This window comes from Emys orbicularis, chromosome 1, assembly GCF_028017835.1.
Source record: "Emys orbicularis isolate rEmyOrb1 chromosome 1, rEmyOrb1.hap1, whole genome shotgun sequence".
Taxonomy (NCBI): domain Eukaryota; kingdom Metazoa; phylum Chordata; order Testudines; family Emydidae; genus Emys; species Emys orbicularis.
Window position 1 is genome coordinate 7,968,035 of NC_088683.1, and position 23,260 is coordinate 7,991,294.

The following is a 23,260-nucleotide window of genomic DNA, read 5'->3' on the forward strand; positions in this document are numbered from 1 at the left end:
CAATTCGTATCAAGAAATCCCAGCCTAAAGGACTTGAAAGTGTTGCTCTTTTCCTTAACTGAGTTTCATGGGGCAGAAAGGAGGGAGGATCAGTCTTGCACACTGTATTTTCCCTTCCACTGGCCTAAAACATTGCTAATTGGCCATCCTTTGTTTCATGTCATGCCAAGAGAGATGTGCTTATGAAACTGTGGGAGGTCACTTGTAATGCGAGATGCCAGACATACATGACCATAGAAACTTGCATTTGAAAAGCTAGTTTTGTTTCTTAAGTAACATCAATAATCTACTTGCATCTTTCAGTTCAGTAGAAGAGAAAGTTAAGCTGGATGTTAAATCTTTGGCAACATCTTTCTTCCCACTGCCTCCAAATTTCTGCAGTGCTTATTTCTAGCATGACGTACAGCTACCCACAGTACATCTTCAAATAGTTAATTGTCTATACAGGCACCAGCTGGCTAAGTTGCAAGAAGCCAAGGTTTCTGGAATTGAGGCTATGGAATTAGGCCACTAGATGCTTTAATACCTGCTACAAGAATAGACTCTGAAGTGCTGTTGAACTACAGGGACCCTCTGCATTTAAAGTACTTGAGCCAAATGGCTAAAAGGGGCTTTCAAACCCATATGGAGGCACATGCTGATTTCTAATGACAAGCAGCTTCTCTCTAATGGTTTAATTTGCAATGTTCACCTGTGAGAGGTTGCTGAAGTGTGTGTCATGAGAACTTGCACAAACAGCTCAATAACGATCGTTCTGTAAACACTAGGAAGTGTAGAACATTTGCAGTGATGCTGCATGCAGCGTGAAGACATTCAGACGGTCAGGCTCCCTACCCTTCTGGAAACCATATCATGAATGCAATAATGTGATAAAGGAAAGTGCCCTGGTCCTGTGCAACTGGATCTTGTATACTAACAAAAATGATCTGCTCAAAAGCAGCATTTAACTTCTTGGGTGCCCGTTTTGGGGTCTGTCTTGCTTATCAATTGAACTTCCAATAAAAAAATATTGTGGTATTGGCCCAGATAAACCTCTCACACACACACACACCTTTCACACCCCAGCAACAGGATCCCACCCTTCCTCTTCTCTAGAAATTTCAGATCACACACAACACCTCAGATAGTCTTGTGAACACCTCTTCCCATTCGCAACCTCACAATATCCCTGAGTTCACTACCACTCCTGCTTATGTGGGAGACTAATACTAGGAAAGCAATTAGATACAGCAGCTAGCTGTCATCCTGACATTTAGCAGGTAAAAACAAGGACAGGAGCCATGTGACCACCCGCCACTTCACTGACTCTCAAAGTGCTCCAAAGACCCAAGGCCCACAGCTTATAAAGCACAGAGGCAACTTTAGCTCAAATAGATACTTACCACTCATCAACACATCTAAACCCTTGACACTCGTTTGCTAGGCCATACTAGAAAACTGGGGCGAGAACGCCTAGCCATCAGCAGGATGGCCATTCATTTTAACCTCTGGAAATTCCTGACTTCCAGGGAACTTTCATGTCTAAACAATTAACCCTCTTTTTGGGTTAAACTCATGTTACACTGGAGGATCTAGTCATTTTTCAATCCATTAAGGAAAGATGACACTGAACTGTACATTCTGCTGGCCCTGTAGATACCACAGGAAGTATATTTTCAAGTGTCTAGCATAAAGGTTTGAAATCAAGATTTCATACCAAGAAAGAACCAACATTGCTTCAAATATTTTAGCCCCAAAGGAATGCAAAATAGCTATATCTATACCCCATTCACAGCTCTATCAGTATTTAACCATTTACTAAAATTATGCACCAATATCAAGTGCCAGCCCTGATTTTTTTTTATTTTATTTTTTTAAAAGGCACAAATGGGAGTTAAGCACTCAAATCCCACTGACCTTCAATAGAAGTTGATTGCTTAACTGGCTCTTTGTGCCTTTGGAAAAAAAATATCCCCCCTACCCCCCCAATTTCCTCTCTTCTAGGATGGAAAGACTAAAAAGGTTCTCTTACCTCTATGGCCATTAACAAGTTTTATATCTGAAGAGTGAAAAGCTGTACTAGTGTGAAACAAAAATCTTTCCAGCTGTATACACAATAGTCGCACCAATGGACAACTATAGGTTCCATTATGAATCTTTAAGGGTTTTGCTCTTCATAAGGATTGTGGCAGGCTGAGAACTTTGTACCAGGTGTCAGTCCTAGGAGCAATCCCCAACACACACATCAAGCAGATATTTTATGCTTTCATAACTAAAAAATGAGGTAAAGGGAAGAGGAGATAAATTATGTATTCACAGTACTTAATTTTCCAGAGCAAAGAAGTTGCTAGAATCCATTGCATCAATTCCAGCACGTCCAAGACTTTTTTTAAATATTACCGTTACAAAGAGGGATTTCACAGAATGGCAGTGTTCAGTTCTATCTTATGGTTGTCATGCAAAACTGGTAAGAAGCCAGAGTATTCAAAGTGGACGCATGACTCTTATGCATACGCTACATAAGATGAATTGATTAAAGTTTGGAAGGCATAGTAAATCACAGAATGTAGGACTGGAAGGGACCTCGATAGGTCATCTAGTCCAGTCCGCTGCACTGAGGCAGGACTAAGTATTATCTACACCACCCCTGAAAGGTCTTTGTCTAATCTGTTCTTAAAAACCTCCATTGATGGAGATTCCACAACCTTCCTAAGTAATTTGTCCCAGTGCTTAACTACCCTTACAGTGAGGAAATTTTTCCTAATGTCCAACCTAAACCTCCCTTGCTGCAATTTAAGTCCATTTCTTCTTGTCCTGTCCTCAGTGGTTAAACTTAAACAATTTATCACCCTCCTTTTTATAACCTTTTACATACTTGAAGACTGTTATGTTCCCCTTCAGTCTTCTCCTCTCCAGATGAAACAAACCCCTTGCCCCTCCCCCCCAATCTTTCCTTGTAGACCTTTAATCGTTTTTCAGAGTGGTAGCCGTGTTAGTCTGCATCAGCAAAATACTTTTCTCTGGACTTTCTCCAATTTGTGCACATCTTTCTCAAAGTGAGGTGCACAGAACAGGACAATAGTCCCACTGAGGCCTTATCAGAGCTGAGTAGAATAGAGGAATTACTTCTCATGTTTTGCTTACAACTCTCCTGCTAATACACCCCAGAATGAGGTTTCCCTTTTTGTGACAGTATTATCTTCTTGACTCATATTTAGTTTGTTATCCACTATAACCCCGAGATCCTTTTCCACAGTACTCCTTCCTAGGCAGTCATTTCCCATTTTGTATTTGTGAAATTGATTATTTCTTCCTAAGTGGAGTACTTTGCATTTGTCCTTATTGAATTCATCCTATTTATTTCAGACCGTATCTCCAGTTTGTCAAGATCATTTTGAATTCTAATCCTGTCCTCCAAAGCTCTTGCAATCTCTCACACCTTGGTACCGTCTGCAAACTTTATAAGTATGTCATTATCCAAATCATGTATGAAGATATTGAATAGAACTGGACCCAGGACAGATCCCTGCAGGACCCCACTCGATATGCCCTTCCAGCTTGATTGTGAGCCACTGATAACTACTCTTTGAGTATGGTTTTCCAACCAGTTGTAGACCCATCTTGGTTCATCTCTAGTTTCCTCCTGAGAAGGTCATGTGGGACAGTATCAAAAGCCTTGCTAAAGTTGAGATATATCACATCTATTATTTTCACCCTGTCCACAAGGCTTGTTATTATCTCAAAGAAGGAGATTAGGTTTGACTGGTTTGGCACGATTTGTTCTTGACATTTGTCACCTTATTTTTTTCTAGGTGCTTACAAATTGATTGTTTGATTACACTGGTCTACAATTTTTGAGAAGTCGTCTGCTTCAGAGATAAAATGTGCTATTTATTATGTATTTTAATGTGCTGAATTCAAATATGACAATTAAAACAACTGATTGGCTACTGTTTCTAAGATATTTAAGTTTTTACATTTTATGTCTATGTATATTGTGTAGATAGAGTTTTAATCATAAATTGTAAACCTAGGTCTTTTCATATATTTATGGTTGCTTTACATGATAATATTTCACCTGTCCTGTTTATGTAACACTTTAAAAATCAGCAAAAGGGTTATATAAATAAAATTTATTATGAAACAAAAGGCAAAAAACTATTATGTACATAGTTTAGTCCTATTCAGTGTCTACTCGGCTCTTCTTGGCTTGTCTCTTGTAGTCATTCAATGGAGCATCTCTTGTCACTGTCCAGCAATAGTCTGCAAGCATTGATGGGCTCCATTTGCCCTGATAACGTTTCTCCATTGTTGCAATGTCCTGGTGAAATCGCTCGCCGTGCTCGTCGCTCACTGCTCCGCAGTTCGGTGGGAAAAAATCTAGATGAGAGTGCAAAAAATGTATCTTTAGTGACATGTTGCAACCAAGGCTTTTGTATGCCTTGAGGAGGTTTTCCACCAACAACCTGTAGTTGTCTGCCTTGTTGTTTCCGAGAAAATTTATTGCCACTAACTGGAAGGCTTTCCATGCCGTCTTTTCCTTGCCACGCAGTGCATGGTCAAATGCATCATCTCGAAGAAGTTCACGAATCTGAGGACCAACAAAGACACCTTCCTTTATCTAGCTTCACTTAACCTTGGAAATTTTCCACGGAGGTACTTGAAAGCTGCTTGTGTTTTGTCAATGGCCTTGACAAAGTTCTTCATCAGACCCAGCTTGATGTGTAAGGGTGGTAACAAAATCTTCCTTGATTCAACAAGTGGTGGATGCTGAACACTTTTCCTCCCAGGCTCCAATGACTGTCGGAGTGGCCAATCTTTCTTGATGTAGTGGGAATCTCTTGCACGACTATCCCATTCGCAGAGAAAACAGCAGTACTTTGTGTATCCAGTCTGCAGACCAAGCAAGAGAGCAACAACCTTCAAATCGCCACAAAGCTGCCACTGATGTTGGTCATAGTTTACGCACCTCAAAAGTTGTTTCATGTTGTCATAGGTTTCCTTCATATGGACTGCATGACCAACTGGAATTGATGGCAAAACATTGCCATTATGCAGTAAAACAGCTTTAAGACTCGTCTTCGATGAATCAATGAACAGTCTCCACTCATCTGGATCGTGAACGATGTTGAGGGCTGCCATCACACCATCGATGTTGTTGCAGGCTACAAGATCACCTTCCAAGAAGAAGAATGGGACAAGATCCTTTTGACGGTCACGGAACATGGAAACCCTAACATCACCTGCCAGGAGATTCCACTGCTGTAGTCTGGAGCCCAACAGCTCTGCCTTACCCTTGGGTAGTTCCAAATCCCTGACAAGGTCATTCAGTTCACCTTGTGTTATGAGGTGTGGTTCAGAGGAGGAGGATGGGAGAAAATGTGGGTCCTGTGACATTAATGGTTCAGGACCAGAAGTTTCATCCTCTTCCTCGTCTGACTCAAGTGAGAATGATTCTGGTGCATCAGGAACCGGCAGTCCTTCTCCGTGGGGTACTGGGCGTATAGCTGATGGAATGTTTGGATAATGCACAGTCCACTTTTTCTTCTTTGACACACCTTTCCCAACTGGAGGCACCATGCAGAAGTAACAATTGCTGGTATGATCTGTTGGCTCTCTCCAAATCATTGGCACTGCAAAAGGCATAGATTTCCTTTTCCTGTTCAACCACTGGCGAAGATTTGTTACACAAGTGTTGCAGCATATGTGTGGGGCCCACCTCTTGTCCTGAGCTCCAATTTTGCAGCCAAAATAAAGGTGATAGGCTTTCTTAACCATAGTGGTTATACTGCGCTTTTGTGATGCAAAAGTCACTTCACCACAAACATAGCAGAAGTTATCTGCACTGTTCACACAAGTACGAGGCATCTCTGCTCACTTTGTCTAAACAGAAATGTGTCCCTTTGCAAAATCAAACACTGACAAATAAGAGAGCACGACACTGTATGATTTCTAGAGCTGATATAGGGCAATTTGTTCAGCAGAGTGATGTAAGCTTCGTTATGATTGCATCATCCATGACTTCTAGGAATAACAGGATGCAATTCATATCATGTATGACGCAATACCAGCTTCAGATTGCATCATTCATTGTTTTGCCTAAAAAGCAAGTACTGTCCAAACCCAGTCATAGATTTATTCATAGACCAAGTCAAAGATGTATTTTAGTCATTTCTGGTTTAAATTGAGATCCCTTCCCTTTATAACTCACTTATCCTCCGCCATTCCCAAGTCAAAGGTCGTATATACTGACCCAATAGCATATCTTGAAAACTAGAGCCAATCAACAATTTTAAGCATCATTTTCGTTCTCAGTGACCCAGAATTAGTAAAGTTTGACTACATTTATTTCAGAAGCATTTTGGCTGTAGAGCAGTGATTATTTACTCCATTATCTTTCCAGGTATTGAAATTAAGTTGACTGGTTTATAATTCCCTGGGATGCCCTTATTCCACTTTTTATAGATAGGTACTCTATTTGCCCTTTTCCAGTCTTCTGCGATCTCTTCAGACAGTTCCTTAAGTATTCTAGGATATATTTCATCAGGCCCTGCCAATTTGAGGACATCTATCTTGTCTAAGTAATTCTTAACTTGTTCTTTTCTTATTTTAACCTCAGATCCTACCCCATTTATACTGATGTTCACTATGTTAGTCGTCCAATCATTGCTAATTTTTTTGGTGAAAACAGACAAAAAAAAGTCATTTATTTCAGCCATTGCTGCATTTTCTCTCGTTTCCTCCTCGTTGAGTAATAGGTCTTCCCTGTCTGTGTGCTTCATGGTTTATGCCAATCTCTAACTATTAGAGACCCAGATGAGACCAATATGGGGTCAGATTATCCAACATCTTTCTATTGAAGGGTTCCTATACCTCCTCTGAGGTATCTAGCACTGATCCAACATGACAATTCCTACATTATTTTAAGGGAAGCCAGACAGGCACATGTATGCACATGCGTGCGCAAACACATACAAAATGGGGTGAGCTAATGGCATGACTGGTGCACTACTTTGAATATCCGTATTTTTTGTTTACTTTTAAATAAAATACCCCAGGGAAAAAACAGCCAGAAAATTTTCTGTGCTACTTTAGCTACAAAAATATTCCTAACTCCTCCAAACTTCTGAAGTTTGCTTTTAAAGTTGGGGACCTTGGGAAAACAGCCTTTAACTTAGTTCCTTTCTGTTTCCAACTTATAATAGTTTGCCAAGACATTCCCCACATACAAGCTAAGCAGAACCATTCCCAACACTGTATTCTACAGACCAGCTTTAAATTTAAAATGATGGTGGTTCATCCACTCTTCCCAGAAGACTATCCTGCTCTAAAATTAAATAAATCTATTTTAGAGCAATAGTGGTCACCAGACAAAAGGTATTTAAGATGTACAGTGAAGAGAACAAGTTTCTCCCAAACAGCAATAGATCAAAGTGATACCATTAATTTTTCAACATTCCATTGACTCTCTTACCTTTAATTTTCTGTTTGTATTCTTCCGGTCGGTGGAGATACATGGCTGCAGCGTCACCATTTAGAGGATCTATGGGGTTAGGATAGGCCAGCAACTGGGGCAGGAACGACTCAAATATATTGGTAAGATCTGCAAGACAAATTAACACAAAGTCACATTGCACATCCACATCTCAGACCCACAGACAACCAAGTTAAACATCAGTGAAACTGTGTATTGCTGTAGTCAGATATTAAGACGGTGTAAAGCTTATGGAAGCTTAAATTCATATACATTTTCCTGTCCTAGACTGCTCATATAGTTGAGCATTTGTGTGATAATAGAGCTTCCAATACTTTATGCCCAAAGTATTTTACACTTCGATAGCTCAGTGGTTTGAGCATTGGCCTGCTAAACCCAGGGTTGTGAGTTCAATCCTTGAGGGGGCCACTTGGGGATCTGGGGCAAAATCAGTACTTGGTCCTGCTAGTGAAGGCAGGGGGCTGGACTCGATGACCTTTCAAGGTCCCTTCCAGTTCTAGGAGATGGGATATCTCCATTAATTATATTATTATTATTTAATTATATCATCTTTGATCTGAAGATCTCAAAGCACTTTACAAACACAAAAAACTTCTTCAGCATCCCTATGGAGATTTGTGAAACACTGTTACTTAAGGAAATGGAGGCAGAGGTTAAATGATATACCCAAGTCATACAGCAAGTATAGCAGGAATTAGACCCAGACCATTCTTTTATGCTTTAAACTTTGGACACTTTTCCCTCCCATTTGCCCCACACCAAAATTCCCCATGCTTCCTCTCACATTACTGTCTTTAAATAAGTCGGTTCCTAGACTTAAAATTGACACATCTCAGCATAATACAATTTCTACAGAGCTTCGACACTTGTGATAATAAAAAGAGCAACCCAACAAGTTCATTCTCCCATTTCAAAACAATTAACAGCATGCGAAGAGATTCACATTAATTCCTTACTGCCAGTTGGCATTTACCACTAATAATCCATGACAGGGAAACATGTTTCTGGTGCTGATTGTGAACACACGAAACCATGCTCCACACCCCACCTCCAAAAGAGACATATGCACCATACTTCAAAGATGCGGGTGTGAAGCAACGGACTGTGCTATTCTTTCTTGGATGTTTCAGGCAGGCGCCAGAAGGGCTGTATTCGCCCACACAGATGGAAGAGTAAGCCCTCAGTGTGTGGTTAGGAGGGTGATTTTGCAAAGTTTAACTTCAGCAGTTAAAGACTAGCAGGTGCATGTAGAATTTTTTTTAAAATAAAAAGCAGGTTCACCCTTTCAAATACTCAATCTTTTTAGTTTATTAGCATCGCCTTTTCATCTGGGTAGTACGTAGGCTCCCCTCATCCTTCACCCCCTTTCTGGTGGCAAAGAAAACCTGATGGAGTAGCTACAGCACAAAGAACGACAAAAATGTCTCTTACTGCTGCTAATCAAAAGAGGGGTTTTTTGGGGGGAGAGGGGGAGGGAAGAGGGCAGGAAGAGACCCCACCCACAGTTTCTCAGCACATCAGATCCTGATGGAGACAGCACTAGGATCAGATCTGTACCTCTCAGGCCTTTATTAAATAGGCCAAGATTAAACATATCCTGCACCTGGATCTTACCCCTATTGGTTTACATTGTAGGTCTACACTGCAATTAAGAACTCGTGGCTGGCCTGTGCCAGCTGACTCGGGCTCGTGGGGCTCAGGCTAAGGGGCTGTTTAATTGCTGTGGAGACCTTTCAAGCTCACGCTGGAGCCCAGGCTCTAGGACCCAGTGAGGTGGCAGGGTCCCAGAGCTTGGACAGCTGGAGCCTGAATATCTCCACCGCAATTAAACAGCCCGTTCGGCTCGTGGGGCTCAGGCTGAGTCATCAGGCATAGGCCAGCTGCGTGCGTCTAGCTGCAGTGTAGACCTAACCTAGGAGAACTAGCACCATGTGAACTGCTAGCTCTCTGCAGACCACCTGCAAGTGCTCCTACAGAACGCACGGTGGGAACCTCTGGCCTGGACATGGCACCGAGGAAGAGACTTATTGTCAAATCTTCCTTCCTGCATTAACACATCCTGCATATGTAGAAACTCCAGGGTATTGACTAGCTGAGTCACTTCAGCGTGAACGTGGCATAGCAGGGACGGAAATTCGGGTTTGCCTACACACAGGAGTTGCACAGTTTTAAGTAACCCAGTGCAACATCACCCCTTTAGTTAAACCAATGCAACTTTGTGCATAGACCAGCCCTTAGTTATTTGCAGCTAAGCGATACAAGAGACAGTCTCTAAAATGCCAGTTATTTTTTTTTAAATTTAAAAATTTCTATTGAACAGAAAAGCCATTGCCCTTTTCAAGGGCAGGTAGATAGAGAAAGGAAGGCTACAAGAAACACTCTTAAGAAGTACACAAATGTCTCTAGGCCAAGTTTGCTAAGGCTGGTGCATTGAGATGCCAGTTGTCACCGTCAGCTACTTGTGGGCTGAAGTGCAACAGCTTCTTGAAGTGTAGTCCTACTCTCAAAAGGGATCACAAAAATAGCGTGGCACAAGCGAAGACGAGAATGTTTTCCAGTGTAGTTCCTTCTGTCTACTCTAGCACTTAAGACATTATTAGCAACAGGTTTGTTTCTTAGGCCTTGTCTACACTAACGAGGCAAGTCGACCTAAGTTACACTACTCCAGCTATGTGAATAACATAGCTGGAGTCGACACGGCTTACATGGATTTACTGTGGTGTCTACACCGCGCTGCGTTGACGGGAGATGCTCTCCCATCGACTTACCTTACTCTTCTCATTCCAGTGGAGTACCGGAGTCGACCAGAGAGCACTCTGCGGTCGATTTAGCGGGTCTTCACTAGATCCGCTAAATCGACCCCCGCTGCATTGATCACAGCTGTGTGGATTCCCGGTAAGTGTAGACATGGCTTCAGTTTATGTGGACTTATTTTATAACCCAGCTGCCATTGGGAAAATTAGAAATATTTAATGCTTCCCAGTTTAAGATTAAATGGAAAGGGGAGTTTAGTTAGCGACAGAGCAACAAAGCCCAAATGAAAGACAGCTCAAAATAGCCCCTTTTCCGTTTAAATCCCTGCCTTTTCCAGTTCTCGCTTTTCCAAGTCCCAACTAAACCAATGCTTCATTTTTAGTATTGCTTGGATGTGCACAGTATGCCTAAAATGAAGACATTATTGTGCTAAGAAGGGTTTGGTGTTTTACTAGTTAAATAAAAGGAATCTACTAAACTATGGTCTTAAATCTAGTGGATTTATTGGTAGCAATCATAAGAACTTTCCATCTAATTTCTATTGGGTCAGCTAGTCCGTACCTTCTCTACCAATACAGGATAGGTTGTTTTAAAGGTCAAATGCATAACAAAATAGTTGTATTACTTTATATAGGAAGATTTTTTTCCAAGATTGCTTTCACCCTCCAAAATTAGATCCTTCTGTGTTTCTGCTGCAGAGAGAAATTTCTTGTGTTCCTTGAGTATATGGCTGTGTGTCTAAAAGTCAAGGTGACTGACGACTTATAACTGGAGTGGCAAAAAAGGTAGGTCTAATGCAGACTATGACACCAGCAACACAATCAAAGAACAAAAAGGAGTTACCTCTTCAGCGTTCCAAAGCATCCTCCAGAAAAAATAAGGAAGTTTGGAATAAGATGAATGGCGTTAAACAAGTGCATTATTTGACAAGTTGTTGGCATACCAACAGTACATCCTGATTTTGTCTGTAACGTATACTAGATTTTTGAAAGCTTTGAGATCACCTTTACACATCATAGAAGAGCAGTAAGTACTGCAGTTGTTTTCCCTCCCTTTACAGTCCACAAAAACGCCAAAAATACAGAAGCATTCTTAGGAAACCAATTACAGAAATTAATTGGTTTTGTTCGTAAATACTGTAGAAACCCTGCTGCAACAGTCCACAGTAGCATCTCTCAAAACAGGAAGCTATTTTTGCACAGCTTACAAACCAGTATCCAGATTGCTAGTGTACAACATCAGAATAGCAAACACAGTGAAGCAATTCTAATTTGTCAGTCAAACACGTCATCTGCAGCTGCTTTAAGACTGTTGAACAAAACTGCACATTGCTCATTTAGTACTCTGGCTACTTATCCCACTGTTGGGTTTTCTCAGGGTAAAGTCCACTGCTGAGAATGAACATTCCTGGTACGATCAGTGTAGAAGTAAAAGAAAGCTCTCCTCACCTTATAAACTACCACTCATCTTTCCTGCATTCCTCAGCAAAAAAATACATATAATAGAAAACCTGACCCCTAGCCGCAGTTGCAACATAACAGCATGAGTTTTTCATTGTGCAGTCCCAACTCAGTACTTCGGCATTTTTACTACAGGTATGTAGTAGGTCCAGTTCTTGGATCCACTGTTTCCATTGCATAGTTTGTAAGAAAACTAAAGCAGTTTGGTCTTTAAAGTAGTAATCTGTTACTTTGGCAATAGGTTCAGAACATTGACAGTCAAGAAACCAGGGAAACTAGAAATAGATGAGAAAACAACTTTTCAAGGTGAAAAGTCAAAGGTAAAGCGTTTATATTGTGTGCATACTGCTTAACTCTATACATCGAAGTGTGAATATAGTGTCCATAAACTACACCCTGAGAAGTTTGATGCAGCCCGCCACACAAAGAGAATGAGCTATTAAATATCTGTTCTGTTTAACAGTTTCAGACTTACATAAGAATTATTATTTTCCTGAGTCCTTGTCACTATAAATTGATCTTGTTAGACCTCTAAAGCTAAACAGAATCACGTCTGGCCAGTAATTGGATGGGAGACCTCCCAGGAAAACAAGTTCTGCAGGAAGTGGTGTAGACAAATTAGTAGATGGTATCATTTCTCCTAAGTTGTTTTGAAACAATGCCTCAATTTGATGGTGAAGGGGAATAAGTGTTTCTGAAGCCACCTTCTAAAGAAAAATCGATCAAGGTCCCAACCAGCGTCAAAGAATGCTTTCACCCTTCCTATCTAAAATTCAATTTGGATTACTGCAGTCTGGTTACTTAAAAATTTCCCCCATATTTTCATCTGGATGAATTCTTCACTTCCTATCCTGAAGTGTTGCTGCGTTACTGTTGAGCAGTTGCCACATTCCACCTCAGAGATGGCTGCACTTTAGTGGTGGGTTGAGTGATTCCAGTACAATGTTTACAGAATCCTTCAACATCTTTGGGATGAAAGGAGATGCGTAAGTAATACTTCCATATCAAGCTTTTGTTACTAAACTGAACTTGGTTCAGTGAAAAAACCCTACAATTTGGCTCACACTTTCCAAAATAGACCTTTGAGCACTTACCTCCAACAAGCTATATTAGGGTATTAAAACCAAATAAATGATGAAATGTGTCACCACACAGTGGATTGCCGAACTCACCATAGAGAGCTGTCCAAGTTTGATTAATTACATCTAGACATACAGTTCCTGACCTGAAACAGATGTAGAAAATGGAATTAAAACATGTACAAGTTAGCAAAATACTTGTAGGATTTAACAGTTTTAACCCCCCACACTCCTCACCACCAATCAGGGACCAATTATTTACACGTTGGTTAGAGCAAAATATAGGGCAGCCATAGTGAGTAGGAGAGCTTCCATACTATGTACAGAAACTAGATTTTTCTAAGGAAGGGATGAAGAGAAAGGGCACAGTAACTTGGAGCCAGTATTTACAGGGGGGATCTCACTTGTGAGACTAAGAGACTGGAAAGGAAGGAGGGGCTTCATTTAACACAGCAGTTCTCAACGGGGGGGTCTGCGAACCCTTTCAGGGGGGGCTGCGGGGCCCCACGGCTAAAACCCAGAGCCTGAGCCCCAGCACTTCCCACGGGCTGAAGCTGGGAGCCGCAGGGCTGAATTCTGGAGCCCCAAGCCCCGGTGCTCCCCACGGGGCAGAAGCCCTGAGCCCCTGGGCAGAGTTGCGGGGGGACATGGGGACGTTCTTCCCCCCCTCCCTGAAACTACAGTGCAAGAGAAGGGCAGTCCCGAGGCAGCTCCAGCCCCCTCTCCACCTTCCTTCTCTCCCAACCCCCGGCCAGGTCGGAGGCGGGAAGCCAGAGCCAGGCAGTGCGGGACAGCTGCTGCTCTGGCTGGTGCCATGGAGCAGGCAGCCACAGCGTTCCTCGTCTCCTGATGCTGCTGCTCCTCAGCTCCCAGAACCGCTTTGCTCCCGCAGCTGGTAAGAGCCGCCTGGGTGGGGGGGACCCGACTCCATGGCTGGCAGAGCCCTCGGGGAACAGGGCCAGCAGGGGAGCCCTCCCGGCACACAGCCCCGAACTACCCTCTTCCCTGCACCCTGAGCTACCCCCCTCCCTGCCCACACAGCCCCTAGCCACCCCTCTCCCTGCCCTTGAGCTGCCCACACACAGCCCCTAGCTACCCCTCTGCCCGCACAAAGCCCCTAGCCACCCCTCTCCCTGCACCCTGAGCTACCCCCCTGCCCACACACAGCCCCTAGCTACCCCTCTCCCTGCACCCTGAGCTACCCCCTCCCTGCCCACACAGCCCCTAGCCACCCCTCTCCCTGCCCTTGAGCTACCCCCTCCCTGCCCACACACAGCCCCTAGCTACCCCTCTGCCCGCACAAAGCCCCTAGCCACCCCTCTCCCTGCACCCTGAGCTACCCTCCTCCCCACACAGCCCCTAGCTACCCCTCTCCCCGCACTGAGTTATCCCCGTGCCTGCACACAGCCCCTAGCTACCCCTCTCCCCGCACCGAGTTATCCCCGTGCCCACACACAGCCCCTAGCTACCCCCCCCCCGCCTGCACACAGCCCCTAGCTACCCCTCTCCCTGCACCCAGAGCTACCCCTCTGCCCACACAGCCCCTAGCCACCCCCTCTCCCTGCACTCTGAGCTCTTTTCAAACTTTTTGAGCTGAGCCCCGCACCTTTGAGTTATAATTTTTAGTTGCCCCCCCACAACCCAAACAGGCTGGGTGGCCTGCTGAAGCGAGCTGGGGGTGGAGGTGGCACTCCCTCCCTGGACCCCACCGTGCAGAGCTGGCCCAAGCCCTCCTGGCCCCTGCCCCCCCCCCCCCCAACAGAAGTCAAACTACACCTATGCCCAAGCCCCTTCCCAGGCCAGAGCCTCTAGTCCCCCCCACCGGGCCCTGAAATTTTTATTGCATGCTGTGGGGGGGGTCTCAAAGAAAAAGGCTGAGAACCCCTGATTCAACAGATATCTGACTATAAGGAAGTGACCAGATTTTTATGATTTCCTTTAAGAAGGGTTTTCTAGTATGTATTTTACATAATTTATGGACTAATGCTTACCGACAGAGGGGCTGGTGAGTCTAGCTAGAGTTATTGTCTTGAGAAGGTATCTTTGAAAAGGGGAACTAGCAACCCTGGTCCTTCTATGCCACAACATGTGCCTCATTTATTTATAAAAGCACCCAATGTTGCCTATGCATAGATCACACAAGGAAAACTTCTGCAGTATGTTTCCTACCCAGTACTTCATACAGCCTGAACTCTGCCGGAAAAGTTACCTGTGGGGTAGTTTTATGAAACACACTACCCTGGACTGTTAGTGTTAGATTAGATGACAGCTTTATCCAGCCCTATTAGCACACTATGAAAAAGCCGCTTTGGCTTTCCTATGAAAGCAAAACAACAACTAGAATTAAATAATTAAATAATACCGCTAATCAGAAATCCCACAGACTAAGGATTTACTTACGCTTCGTCAATATTGGGATGGAAAATTTTATTCATGAATCCTGTAAAGAGAGAGAGTGGTTAACAGCAGAAAGTAGCCACAAAAAATGAGCACACTTGGTAAGCAGTTTACAGAAAAGAAGTGAGCCCTCATTTGAATAATTTCAATGGAAACCTTGGCTTAGCTATATATAGCTATGTGACCTTTCAAATGTACAAGTCATATTTGACCCTAGTGTTCTCTGCTGTTCACTTCACCAAAGCCCCTGTTTATGGACAATTGTATTTCAAGGTTTTGCATCCAGTATTATCTTGAAAAATATTGCCCATCAGAACCATTAAGCACATGATTTTTTTTTTAGATAAAATGCTTTACAAAGCTTTAGGGTTTTTGGAACAAACAAAAAGATCTAAGCTTAACATTTGCTCTAGGATTAAACTTTTTCTAAAATGGTCTTTCCAACAAAGGTCTTCTATAAACTTTCAATCTCAATATTAAGCAGCTTTCGTAAGGCATTTAGAGGCATCTGGTACTGCAGAAACATACAGTTAAGACTTGTCAACATTCAGTAGCAATACAGCAAGAGAACAATTGATACCTCAGGTCTTTAGAAAACACAGCAACAGAAGTGTTTCAATTTCAAGACTCAGGCAGTCTAAGAAGTGTGGTCTGAACTAAAAATAGTTACTATTTTGATAATGCTTTTTGTTCTGACTTCTAGTTTACAGAAATGAAAAATTCTATGGTTTGACAGTGACAAGAGTGTCACAATAAACTAACTTGCTTTGCACTTTAAGATTACATCTGCTAAACAGCACCCAGGGGCACATTTTTCAACAGTTAGCGAACTAAGATTAAATTAACCTCATTATTGTTTGTAGCACCTATGATCTCTAGTCATGGACTTGGACCCCATTGTGCTGGGGGCTGTACAAATCCGGGCCAAAAAGCCTGTCCCTCCCCCAAAGAGCTTCCAATGTAAGTAAAAGAGAAGAGATAGGTATAGGCAGGGAAAGAAAATGAGAATGTTGGTCAGCACGTTGGTCTACCAAACTCACTCTGCTCATTATATGCCTAGATGGCCAGGCTAACTCCAAAATTGTACAGGTGAAGAGGCAAGTTTGTCTATCTAAGCACCACCCACACTTGACATCTTGATCACTCTTCTCCCAGGACTTATTCATTTCTTCATTGCTTCTTGACTGGAAAATTGCCACTCCCTCCCTTATATGATGTCCTAAGGCTCAAGTTCTCCAAATTTCGAGTGTCTCTTCTGCAAGAAGGAACACAAAACACCCATTCCCCTTGCCCACATTCCTAATTAGCTTCCTAAATCCATTTTAAGATCTTATTCCAAATCTTAAAGATTCTCCACAGGACTTGTCCTCCATCTCAGACATCTTTTCCTCTAGGCCATCTGCATTCTAGGATACTTCCATCCCATGCCCTCCTCATTTTGTCCTTGATGAGTAGGCCCTTCAAGTCCCACACATTACTTGAAATTGTGCAGTCACTTAGTCCTGCACTATTACAGGAAGAGATGTGTTACCGTTTGAGTTAGTATAATGAATGTCGTCTATATTTCCAAATAAAGACTAGGCATGGTTGAAATGACTATATATATGATCCTTCAGTGAAGTGGAAGCTATACGTCTTAAATATAAAGCTCTTTTCCAGTTGGCTAAGAACTTTGGCATGTTCTCCATAACCATAACTTTAAATAATACAATACAGCAGGGGAAGGCAACCTATGGCATGCGTGCCAAAGGCGACACACGAGCTGATTTTCAGTGGCACTCACACTGCCCGAGTCCTGGCCACTGGTCCGGGGGGCTCTGCATTTTAATTTAATTTTAAATGAAGCTTCTTAAACATTTTAAAAACTTTATTTACTTTACATACAACAATAGTTTAGTTATATATTAGACTTATAGAAAGAGACCTTCTAAAAACGTTAAAATGTATTACTGGCACGCAAAACCTTAAATTAGAGTGAATAAATGAAGACTCGGCACACCACTTCTGAAAGATTGCCGACCCCTGGAGTAGAGATTTGGCCAGGAAGATGCCATTAGATATCTGGGTGAGAGAACAGTTTCATGGGAGAGGATCAAGGGTGGAGACGGAGGAACTCGAAGGCAATGGATGTAGACTGTATTTGAGTTTGAAGGTGAAAGGAAGATGAGGTGTAAGTTAGAGAGGCAGATGGGGTCAAGGACTTTTTCCTTTTTAGGCTGGAAGAGACCAGAATAGGCTTGTATTGTGAGGGGAGGAAGCCAGATGAGAATTAGAAGAGGAGGGTAAGATGCCCTCCCTTGATATCAGGCACATGTATGTACTGTGCCTAACATGCTCCTTGCAAAAGTCTTCTTGATACTTCCCTGAAAGCCCTGAAGTAGCCATTTCTTTGGCTGACAGAGCCCAACCATACACAAATTTATTCTTGCACAGACCTCCTTTATATACACAACTTCGAGGCTGCCAGTCTTTTCTTGGCTTCGCCAAACAAAGTAAGCTAACAGATCTGTAAAATTTCAAGAACTGGACAGATTTCAGTGGGCTCCTGGCACCTTAATGTAATTTCCTCTGAGATTTTGGCTCTCTGGGCAGAATGACAGTGAAGTGGTATCCTGATGTCTGAAATTTAGAAATATGAGCCTAAATCTGTGAACTATTCTCAGAGTCACCTTATACTTTTGAACCTACAAAAGTTTGTCCTTCACTGAAGGAGCCATAAGTGAACTTGTGTCTTACAGACTTAGGGTGACCAGATGTCCCGATAAAATCGGGACCGTCCCGATTTTGAGCTGTTTGTCCCGCGTCCCGACCGATCTTTGGTCGGGACCGCAATTTTTGTCCCGATATTTTGCGCCACCGGGATCACTCGGCTTTTTTTTTTTTTTTTTACGCTCGGCCGGCTGGCAGCACTCGGCTTCCCCCCCCTCCCGGTGTCCCGATATTTTCTTCATCTCATCTGGTCACCCTATACGGACTACGCGGCTATAGTAAGAAGCTATCTTGATAGTCAAAATAAATTGAAGTTCACAAGGGACAACTTCTACAGAAACCAGTTGACCTCTCTGGTATGAGAAGCTACAGACTTCTGTATCTGAGGACAGACTCCCAAATTCTGTCATCTACTTCAGATGGCTTCTATGGACAGATTTGTGCATTCAGGGTACTGGCTTCTCGTTTTCTCAAAACCCTCACTAAAAACATGCACTATGGTAGCATGCCATAGAACTCAGACACCTTGCAAAGATGGCCCTCTGAATGGAGTATTCACAGCAATGTGCCACAAGGAATCACAGGTCTGGAAGAGACCTTGAGAGGTCATCTAGTCCAGTCCCCTGCACTCATGGCAGGACTAAGTATTATCTAGACCATACCTGACAGGTGTTTGTCTAACCAGCTCTTAAACTCTAATGATGGAGATTCCACAACCTCCCTAGGCAATTTATTCCAGTGCTTAACCACCCTGATAGTTAGGAAGTTTTTCCTAATGTCCAACCTAAACCTCCCTTGCTGCAATTTAAGCCCACCGCTTCTTGTCCTATCCTCAGAGGTTAAGAAAAACAATTTCTCTCCCTCCTCCTTGTAACAACCTTTTATGTACTTGAAAACGGTTATCATGTCCCCTCTCTCAGTCTTCTCTTTTCCAGACTAAACAAACCCAATTCTTTCAATCTTCCCTCATAGGTCATGTTTTCTAGACCTTTAATCATTTTTGTTGCTCTTCTCTGGACTCTCTTTGTCCATATCCTTTGTCCACATCCTTCCTGAAATGTGGTGCCCAGAACTGGACACAATACTCCAGTTGAGGCCTAATCAGTGCAGAGTAGAGTGGAAGAATTACTTCTAGGGTCTTGCTTACAACACGCCTGCTAATACATCCCAGAATGATGTTTGCTTTTTTTGCAACCGTGTTACACTGTTGACTCATATTTAGCTTGTGGTCCGCTTTGACCCCCCACATCCCTTTCCGCAATGCTCCTTCCTAGGTAGTCATTTCCCATTTTATAGGTGTGCAACTGATTGTTCCTTCCTAAGTGGAGTACTTTGCATTTGCCTATCCATAAGGCTTGTTACCTTGTCAAAGAAAGCTATCAGGTTTGTTTGACACGATTTGTTCTTGACAAATCCATATGCTGACTGTTACTTATCACCTTATTATCTTCTAGATGTTTGCAAATTGATTGCTTCATTATTTGCTCCATTTTCTTTCCGGGTACTGAAGTTAAGCTGACTGGTCTGTAATTCACTGGGTTGTCCTTATTTCCCCTTTTTTTAGATGGGCACTATATTTGCCTCTTTCCAGTCCCCTGGAATCTCTCCCATTTTTCAGGACTTTTCAAAGATAATCGCTAATGGGTCAGAGATCTCCTCGGTCAGCTCCTTGAGTATTCAAGGATGTATTTCAGCAGGCTCTGGTGACTTGAAGACATCTAATTCATCTAAGTAATTTTTAACTTGTTCTTTCCCTATTTTAGGATCTTCTGATCCTACCTCATTTTCACTGGTATTCACTGTGTTAGACGTTCAATCACCACCAACTTTCTTGATGAAAACCGAAACAAAGAAGTCATTAAGCACCTCTGCCATTTCCACATTTTCTGTTATTGTTCCCCCCCCCCCATTGAGTAACAGGCCTACCCTGTCCTTGGTCTCTTCTTTAAAGACTTCTTTAAGCAGACATCAAGGATGGTTTTTGGAGATAGTGGTCAGCCAAGTAAGATGGGGCTATGAATAGCCCAAAGATAGGGTTTAAAGTACTGGCAGTGCTTGCTCACCATCACAAACTACCTTCTCTCAGATATACTTTTCCTTAGAGGTAGAGCAAGATTACCAAGATGACTAGTTGCTATCTCGAAAGGCAACTGTCCTGGTCCTACCTGATGAACTGGAGCCAAAAGCTCTTTCCGTTGAAGGCATATTTCATATTTTAATTGCTTTTTAGGTCATTCAAACTTTAGGATATATCTAAACTGGAAAGAAACACTGTGGTGCCAAGTCTCAGAGCCGAGGTCAACTGACTTAAGCTCGGGCTGTGGGGCTAAAAATAGCAGTTTAGACGTTCCCACTCGGGCTGCAGCCGGACTCCAAGACCCACCCCCCTCTTCAGGTCTCAGAGCCCAGGCTCCAGCCCGAGTGGGAACCTCTACACTGCTATTTTTAGCCCCACAGTGTAAGCCTCACAAGCCAGAGTCAACTGACCCCAGGCTCTGAGACTCTGTATCCTGAGTTCTTCTTTCCAGTGTAGACATGCCTTTGGAGTTTAACACCACGGATTGTTTGAGACAGACTGTCCTGCCTGCATCAGGGCCAACTGTCCACCTCTTCAGGTGGAATGTCTGCTTTGGTACTGGAAATATGGTAGTGCAGGAGGAAGAATCAACGGGAACATCGACTGGAAGCTGTCTCACTATCCCTTCCACCACTGCAATTGCACAAACTACCTGCAGTGCTAGCCTGTAGCATTCTTGCCCCAGTTGCTACTTCCCCTCCATATCAGGAATTGGCTGCAATCCACCATGCATTGCCTCAAAGGGCAGCCCATCACCTATCTGTGCTCAAAGTACAGCCAGTTAGCCGGTAGGTTGTGAGAGGTCCCATGAAGACTTTTTTTCTGATGCATAGTACAGCCCTCTAACAAGAGCAGGGAGAGGTAGCCCTGCTGACACAAACAAGACAAGAAAAGGGCACAAACATAGCAAGTTTCAACTTTCAGAGTTGTCTCTTCCCTCTTGACAAGGAAACAACCTTATGGGACTGAACTGCACCAGGAATAAAGCAATGCCACCTTTAAAAGGAGTTCAGTCCATGTCAGAGGAACCTAGCAGAAGTGTAGCCAGTTTATATCCACTTGGTTTTGGTTTCAACCTTATACCTCCCTTCCAGGTCCCCATGGGGGTATTCATCTCATAAGTCAAGGCCAGTTGGACTTTTTAACCTCATTCCTGCCTGACCCATTATGGCAGCAGAGTCACATCTCTCTTATGTAACGTGCCTCTGTTACTGCCACATGGACAGCCAAATACCATAACCAGCTTCGGTACGAGCTGGCCATTCCTGACCCATTATCTCAGCGCAGTAGTTAACATGCAAACTGTCACAAGGAAGCTGTGATTTTAGCATCCTGTTAGAGTGATGTAATGGTTCAGACAGACTATAGCACAACTCTGTGGTTGTGCTCTTGCCTCTGGACCGAGATGTAGTAGGTTCAGACCATACAGTGGTTAAGCTTCTGGTGTGCTGGGACTGCTGCCTATCATGCTGATCAACACTGTATCATTGTTTCCTTGTATTCCCCCATTTGTTGTCTGTATCTATCTGTCGTCTTGTCTTATACTTAGGAGTGCAAGCTCCTGGGGGTAGGGACCATCTTTCTGTGCTGTGTTTGTACAGTGCCTAGCACAACAGGGTGGTGGATGCTATCAGAATACAAATAAGAATGAAGTTAGGGTCATATGTAATGCAGACAAAGAATGGGAGGGAGGAATACCAGTATTTATAGGTGCCATCTTCCAGAAGAGCTCTCAAAAACTGTGTAGTGTGATCTAGAGGGGACCAAGCACAGGGCTAGAAGCCAAGACCTCAATTCTAATCCCAGCTCATCACAGACTTTCTCTGTGGATTGAGGCAAGTCATTTCATCTGTGTCAGTTTCCCTGGCTGTAAAGTGGGGTAACTACCCACCTCACAGGGGATGGATTAGGTAACCTCTTCCCCTTGCCAGTAAAAGTTACGGATAAAGGTTCTTTTAAGGAGTCTCAGGTTAAGAGATTATTCAGCATATTAACTGGTAATATCAGACAAATAGTGCTGTTTGCACTGCACTACCTTAGCACAGAGGCATTCATTACACAACGGCAGAGGTCCTGGAATCTGGTACTCCAGCTCTGAACCACAGAGCCTATTTTAGTACAGGATTTGGCTGTTTGTTTACCTCTAAGCATTTTAAGCTAAGTGTGAAATGTGCTTTATAACACCAAATCACTAACAAAACAGCTTGGGACAGTTTAGATTGCAACCATCACAAGTAATGTAAACTGTCCCACAGCTATTTTTATTACAGTACTTTTCACGTTTGTAGCATTTTTAATACAGTATCTTAGATACTTCTGCAACATTATACCTCCAAGCTTTGATGTATAAATAGATGGGGAAACTCAGCCAGAGAGGTTAAATGACTTGTCTTTAGTCACAGCAAAACAGTGGCAGACCTGAGATCTCAGGACTCCTAGTCTTGGGTTAATCATTAGATAATCCCTTTCCTAACTAGGAAGACACTATTCACCAATTTAACTAAAATCAAGGTTAAAGAGCAGATTCTAGAAAATCTAGCAAAACCTGCAGAACTGCCACAGAATTGTTCCAAGAGTCAATTCACCTTATTGCTTAGGTAAACTGTCACATGACACAGGCTTCAGTGACTGGCACAAGGACATTGTGAATCTGTGCCAAGTCATGCTGAAAGCAGCTTCTACATTTTGTCAACCTGTTTCCACAATTCCCTGACTGTGGCAGGGAAGCTGTACTGAGTGTTCAGTATGTGTCAACAGAACAGAATGGAGGAGTGGATACATATTGCCTTCTGGTGTTTCATCCTTCCCTCTATATTTGAAGGAATGGGCATTTTCAAGTTTCTTATAGGTTAGAATAAGAACTGGTATATACGTGCAAGAGCAAATTCATAATGATCAGGGGTGATAAGTAACTCATGAAATTTTAAGTAGCAAATTGTAAGGCAATCCAGCTAGGAGCTGGAAGTAAAAATAGAATTTGCAGTAAAGAATAAAAATTGAGTACAGCCTAGGAGATATCTGAACTTGTATAGTGTTGCCAAGTACTATTAAATAGCTACCATGTTTCACAACAGAAGTGGCTGCACTGATCCCTATATATAGCAGGTAGTTTACAGGATGAAAGGTGCTATATAAATGCAAGATACTGTGGCTAAATTAGACAAGCCACAGAATTGGAGGAGAACCAAGGACTTGATATATTAATATATGGAAGTTATTTTGAGATATAATTGTGGTCTTTTGGAATATTATGTGCACTTATAGCCAAAACACTACAGAGAAAAGATAGTAATAAAGAACCAAAGTGATT

General features: G+C 42.8%; 1 protein-coding gene across 2 annotated transcripts in view; it reads right to left on the reverse strand.

The window, feature by feature from the left end:
• UBE2H (ubiquitin conjugating enzyme E2 H) overlaps window positions 1-23,260 on the reverse strand; it is a 71,876-nt gene that overhangs the window by 6,709 nt on the left and 41,907 nt on the right. For both annotated transcript variants that reach the window (XR_010561398.1, XM_065404473.1), the window contains exons 4-6: window positions 15,168-15,207; window positions 12,861-12,913; window positions 7,454-7,582 (exon numbers count right to left, since the gene is read on the reverse strand). Coding sequence is in view for 1 of the 2 variants with exons in the window: in XM_065404473.1 (XP_065260545.1) it covers window positions 7,454-7,582; window positions 12,861-12,913; window positions 15,168-15,207 (222 nt within the window). In the remaining variant the exon portion in view is untranslated. The remainder of the gene's footprint in view (window positions 1-7,453; window positions 7,583-12,860; window positions 12,914-15,167; window positions 15,208-23,260) is intronic.